The following is a 6,000-nucleotide window of genomic DNA, read 5'->3' as shown; positions in this document are numbered from 1 at the left end:
TGACTGCATAGTATTGCATAAACATCTGTAACTCTAAGCCATCCATTTACTGCACTGCATTGAATGAATGAGGTTGGTTATCAGGCTGTACTACATGTTTGGTACATTGTTTTCAGGTCCTATGCTGAACACGTGTTTGAGTTCTGTCCAGAGTGGAAAGGCAAAGACATCATGGAGGACGAGGACGCTTGTTTACACATGTACAAGAGACTGCAATTATAAATATGGTTTTGGCCAACAATGCAATTAGGATTCGAGAGATAAGAGAGCATATCTTGAATAATGACACCATATTTACCAACACCAACGCTGACAGCCTGTCGACCACACAGCGCATCCTCCAACGGCACCGAGTGACGATGAAACAACTTTACTGTCGACCACACAACACATCCTCCAACGGCACCGAGTGACGATGAAACAACTTTACTGTCGACCACACAACGCATCCTCCAACGGCACCGAGTGACGATGGAACAACTTTACTGTCGACCACACAACACATCCTCCAACGGCACCGAGTGACGATGGAACAACTTTACTGTCGACCACACAACGCATCCTCCAACGGCACCGAGTGACGATGGAACAACTTTACTGTCGACCACACAACACATCCTCCAACGGCACCGAGTGGCGATGAAACAACTTTACTGTCGACCACACAACACATCCTCCAACGGCACCGAGTGACGATGAAACAACTTTACTGTCGACCACACAACGCATCCTCCAACGGCACCGAGTGACGATGGAACAACTTTACAAGGTGCCATTTGGGAGAAACTCTGACAGAGTCAAGAATATGCGACATGACTTTGTAGAGGTATGTATGCAACACTACATCCAGTACTCCAGACCATATTTACTCATCTGTATATCCTTTTGTCTGTTACAGAGAGTATTGGAGCTGGATGCCCATGTAATTCGCCATTAATTTATTTATGTGGATGAGGTTGGCTTCAACCTCACCAAAACCAGGCGCCGTGGAAGAAATGTAATAGGACAGAGGGCAATTACCAATGTCCCTGGACAGCGTGGGGGTAATATAACTATATGTGCTGCCATCACTCAAAACGGGGTCCTCCATCACAACGCCACACTGGGTCCGTACAACACCGGCCATATGCTGCCATCACTCAAAACGGGGTCCTCCATCACAACGCCACACTGGGTCCGTACAACACCGGCCATATGCTGCCATCACTCAAAACGGGGTCCTCCATCACAACGCCACACTGGGTCCGTACAACACCGGCCATATGCTGCCATCACTCAAAACGGGGTCCTCCATCACAACGCCACACTGGGTCCGTACAACACCGGCCATATGCTGCCATCACTCAAAACGGGGTCCTCCATCACAATGCCACACTGGGTCCGTACAACACCGGCCATATGCTCACTATTCTGGATGCAATTTACACAATGCTTGTCCCTGATCCAGATCAGGAGCCTGCTAGATTTGTGGTTTTATGGGACAATGTTAGTTTTCACCGGGTTGTTCTGGTCCAAAACCGGTTTGCCACCCATCCACAATGTATAGTTTTGTACCTACCCCCATATTCACCTTTTCTAAATCCCATAGAGGAATTCTTCTCAGCCTGGCGCTGGAAAGTGTATGATCGCCAACCCTATGCCCGCATGCCGCTTCTCCAGGCAATGGAGGACGCATGTGGGGACATAGAGGTTGCCTCTGTCCAAGGTTGGATACGCCATGCTAGGAGATACTTCCCTCCATGTGGGGACATAGAGGTTGCCTCTGTCCAAGGTTGAATACGCCATGCTAGGAGATACTTCCCTCCATGTGGGGACATAGAGGTTGCCTCTGTCCAAGGTTGGATACGCCATGCTAGGAGATACTTCCCTCCATGTGGGGACATAGAGGTTGCCTCTGTCCAAGGTTGGATACGCCATGCTAGGAGATACTTCCCTCCATGTGGGGACATAGAGGTTGTCTCTGTCCAAGGTTGGATACTGGGAGATACTTCCCTCCATGTGGGGACATAGAGGTTGCCTCTGTCCAAGGTTGGATATGCCATGCTAGGAGATACTTCCCTCCATGTGGGGACAGAGAGGTTGCCTCTGTCCAAGGTTGGATACGCCATGCTAGGAGATACTTCCCTCCATGTGGGGACATAGAGGTTGCCTCTGTCCAAGGTTGAATACGCCATGCTAGGAGATACTTCCCTCCATGTGGGGACATAGAGGTTGCCTCTGTCCAAGGTTGGATACGCCATGCTAGGAGATACTTCCCTCCATGTGGGGACATAGAGGTTGCCTCTGTCCAAGGTTGGATACGCCATGCTAGGAGATACTTCCCTCCATGTGGGGACATAGAGGTTGTCTCTGTCCAAGGTTGGATACTGGGAGATACTTCCCTCCATGTGGGGACATAGAGGTTGCCTCTGTCCAAGGTTGGATATGCCATGCTAGGAGATACTTCCCTCCATGTGGGGACAGAGAGGTTGCCTCTGTCCAAGGTTGGATACGCCATGCTAGGAGATACTTCCCTCGATGTTTGGCAAGAGAAAACGTATCTTGTGACGTGGACGAAGTATTGTGGCCAGACCCAGGCCAGAGAAGAGATGAAGCGTAGCTTAGCACTGGTGACTGCCCCCCCCCCCTACCAATCCCTGTACTGCCCCCCGGGACCCCACATACACAATTGTGTTCTTTACTGTATTCTAAAGAATATACTTTTGGTTTACATATGTTTATGGGTTTGTTGTATGCTACTGTATACAACAGTAATGTTTGGCCTAATACATATTTTCTGTTTCTACATTGCATTGGTGTTTACAGTGTACTTGTTACCCCTCTCAGCAGATGACTTTCACTGTAGAACAGTGTATTGACATGTAGATATAAGCCTATGAAAGACCAAAGAGCTTTAGATGTAGAACAGTGGTTACATGGTGTATCCAGAAATGTACTATTATGAAAGCAGTGTTTGCCATTTGATGCAAATGCTTCATTCTGACATGTGATTATGGCATTTTGAATGCAGTGTTATATTTTGAAGATGTGAGGCATTTTGTGTGTGCAGTTTTGGGAATTGCGTGTAGAGTTTTGAAACAAGGAGAAAGTTTTGAAAACGTGTGTAAGCAGTCACACAACTCACGTAAAGTTCAGGTGGCATTTCTTTATGAGAGGGTAGACCAGGCTGTCCATGATGGGGACCAGGGCCAGGATCAGGATGGGGTTGACAGTCTGACAGACAGGAAGCAGAACATGGAAAGAGCATGGCACGCCTACAAATTATAATATATATTTCATCAATAAGGAGGAGGTCTGGTATATTTAATCAATAAGGCCAGAGGAGGTCTGGTATATTTAATCAATAAGGCCAGAGGAGGTCTGGTATATTTCATCAATAAGGCCAGAGGAGGTCTGGTATATTTCATCAATAAGGCCAGAGGAGGTCTGGTATATTTAATCAATAAGGCCAGAGGAGGTCTGGTATATTTCATCAATAAGGCCAGAGGAGGTCTGGTATATTTCATCAATAAGGCCAGAGGAGGTCTGGTATATTTCATCAATAAGGCCAGAGGAGGTCTGGTATATTTCATCAATAAGGCCAGAGGAGGTCTGGTATATTTCATCAATAAGGCCAGAGGAGGTCTGGTATATTTCATCAATAAGGCCAGAGGAGGTCTGGTATATTTCATCAATAAGGCCAGAGGAGGTCTGGTATATTTAATCAATAAGGCCAGAGGAGGTCTGGTATAGTTAATCAATAAGGCCAGAGGAGGTCTGGTATATTTAATCAATAAGGCCAGAGGAGGTCTGGTATATTTAAGCAATAAGGCCAGAGGAGGTCTGGTATATTTAAGCAATAAGGCTAGTATATATAGTTAGTATAGTTAGTATATAGAGATAGTATATATAGTTAGTATATAGTATATAGAGTTAGTATAGTTAATATATATAGTTAGTATAGTTCGTGTAGATAGTATATATAGTTAGTATATATAGTTAGTATATTTAGTATATATAGTTAGCATAGTTACTATATATATATAGTTAGTATAGTTAGTATATATAGTTAGTATAGTTCGTGTAGATAGTATATATAGTTAGTATATATAGTTAGTATATTTAGTATATATAGTTAGCATAGTTACTATATATATATAGTTAGTGTAGTTAGTATATATAGTTAGTATAGTTATATATATATATATATATATATATATATATATAGTTAGTATATATAGTTAGTATAGTCAGTATAGTTAGTATATATATATATATATATATATATATATATATATATATATATATATATATATAGTTATTATAGTTAGTATATATAGTCAGTAGATATAGTTAGTAAAGCTAGTATATATAGTTAGTATATATAGGCAGTATAGTTAGTATATATAGGTAGTATAGTTAGTATACATATATAGATAGTATAGTTAGTATATATATATATAGTTAGTATATATAGTTAGTATAGTCAGTATAGTTAGTATATATATATATATATATATATATATATATATATATATTATTATAGTTAGTATATATAGTCAGTATATATAGTTAGTAAAGCTAGTATATATAGTTAGTATATATAGGCAGTATAGTTAGTATATATAGGTAGTATAGTTAGTATACATATATAGTTAGTATAGTTAGTATATATATATATATATATATATATATAGTTAGTATATATAGTTAGTATATTTCGTTAGTATAGTTAGTATATATATTTAGTATAGTTAGTATATATAGGTAGTATAGTTAGTATACATATATAGTTAGTATAGTTCGTATATATATATATATATAGTTAGTATAGTTAGTATATGTAGTTAGTATATAGAGTTAGTATAGTTAGTATATATAGTTAGCATAGTTAGTATATATAGTTAGTATAGTTAGTATATGTAGTTAGTATATATAGTTAGTATAGTTAGTATATGTAGTTAGTATATAGAGTTAGTATAGTTTGTATATGTAGTTAGTATAGTTAGTATATGTAGTTAGTATAGTTAGTATATGCAGTTAGTATAGTTAGTATATATAGTTAGTATAGTTAGTATATATAGTTAGTATAGTTAGTATGTATATATATATATATATATATATATATATATAGTTAGTATATATAGTTAGTATATTTCGTTAGTATAGTTAGTATATATATTTAGTATAGTTAGTATATAGAGTTAGTATAGTTTGTATATATAGTTAGTATATAGAGTTAGTATAGTTTGTATATATAGTTAGTGTAGTTAGCATATACAGTGGGGCAAAAAAGTATTTAGTCAGCCACCAATTGTGCAAGTTCTCCCACTTAAGTTAAAAAGATGAGAAAGGCCTGTAATTTTCATCATAGGTACACTTCAACTATTACAGACAAATGAGAAAAAATATCAAAAAAATCACATTGTAGGATTTTTTATGAATTTATTTGCAAATTATGGTGGAAAATAAGTATTTGGTCAATAACAAAAGTTTATCTCAATACTTTGTTATATACCCTTTGTTGGCAATGACAGAGGTCAAACATTTTCTGTAAGTCTTCACAAGGTTTTCACACACTGTTGCTGGTATTTTGGCCCATTCCTCCATGCAGATCTCCTCTAGGCAGTGATGTTTTGGGGCTGTTGGTGGGCAACACGGACTTTCAACTCCCTCCAAAGATTTTCTATGGGGTTGAGATCTGGTGACTGGCTAGGCCACTCCAGGACCTTGAAATGCTTCTTACGAAGCCACTCCTTCGTTGCTCGGGCGGTGTGTTTGGGATCATTGTCATGCTGAAAGACCCAGCCACATTTCATCTTCAATGCCCTTACTGGGTTAGGGTTAGCATAACCCTAACCCTAACCCTTGGTTTTCACTCAAAATCTCACGATACATGGCCCCATTCATTCTTTCCTTTACACGGATCAGTCGTCCTGGTCCCTTTGTAGAAAAACAGACCCAAAGTATGATGTTTCCACCCCCATGCTTCACAGTAGGTATGGTGTTCTTTGGCTGCAA

The 6,000-nt window shown here is 39.5% G+C and overlaps 1 protein-coding gene across 5 annotated transcripts in view; it reads right to left on the bottom strand.

Moving 5' to 3' along the window:
- The window catches only part of slc15a1b (solute carrier family 15 member 1b), an 85,506-nt gene that overhangs the window by 16,069 nt on the left and 63,437 nt on the right, over positions 1-6,000 (bottom strand). For all 5 annotated transcript variants that reach the window (XM_042317958.1, XM_042317956.1, XM_042317955.1 and 2 more), the window contains one exon: positions 3,125-3,213. In XM_042317958.1, coding sequence (XP_042173892.1) covers positions 3,125-3,213 — 89 coding nt within the window. The remainder of the gene's footprint in view (positions 1-3,124; positions 3,214-6,000) is intronic.

The sequence above is a fragment of the Oncorhynchus tshawytscha genome, unplaced genomic scaffold, assembly GCF_018296145.1.
Source record: "Oncorhynchus tshawytscha isolate Ot180627B unplaced genomic scaffold, Otsh_v2.0 Un_contig_237_pilon_pilon, whole genome shotgun sequence".
NCBI classification, from domain to species: domain Eukaryota; kingdom Metazoa; phylum Chordata; class Actinopteri; order Salmoniformes; family Salmonidae; genus Oncorhynchus; species Oncorhynchus tshawytscha.
Note: the sequence above shows the minus strand (reverse complement) of the source record. Positions and strands in the feature narration are given on the sequence as shown.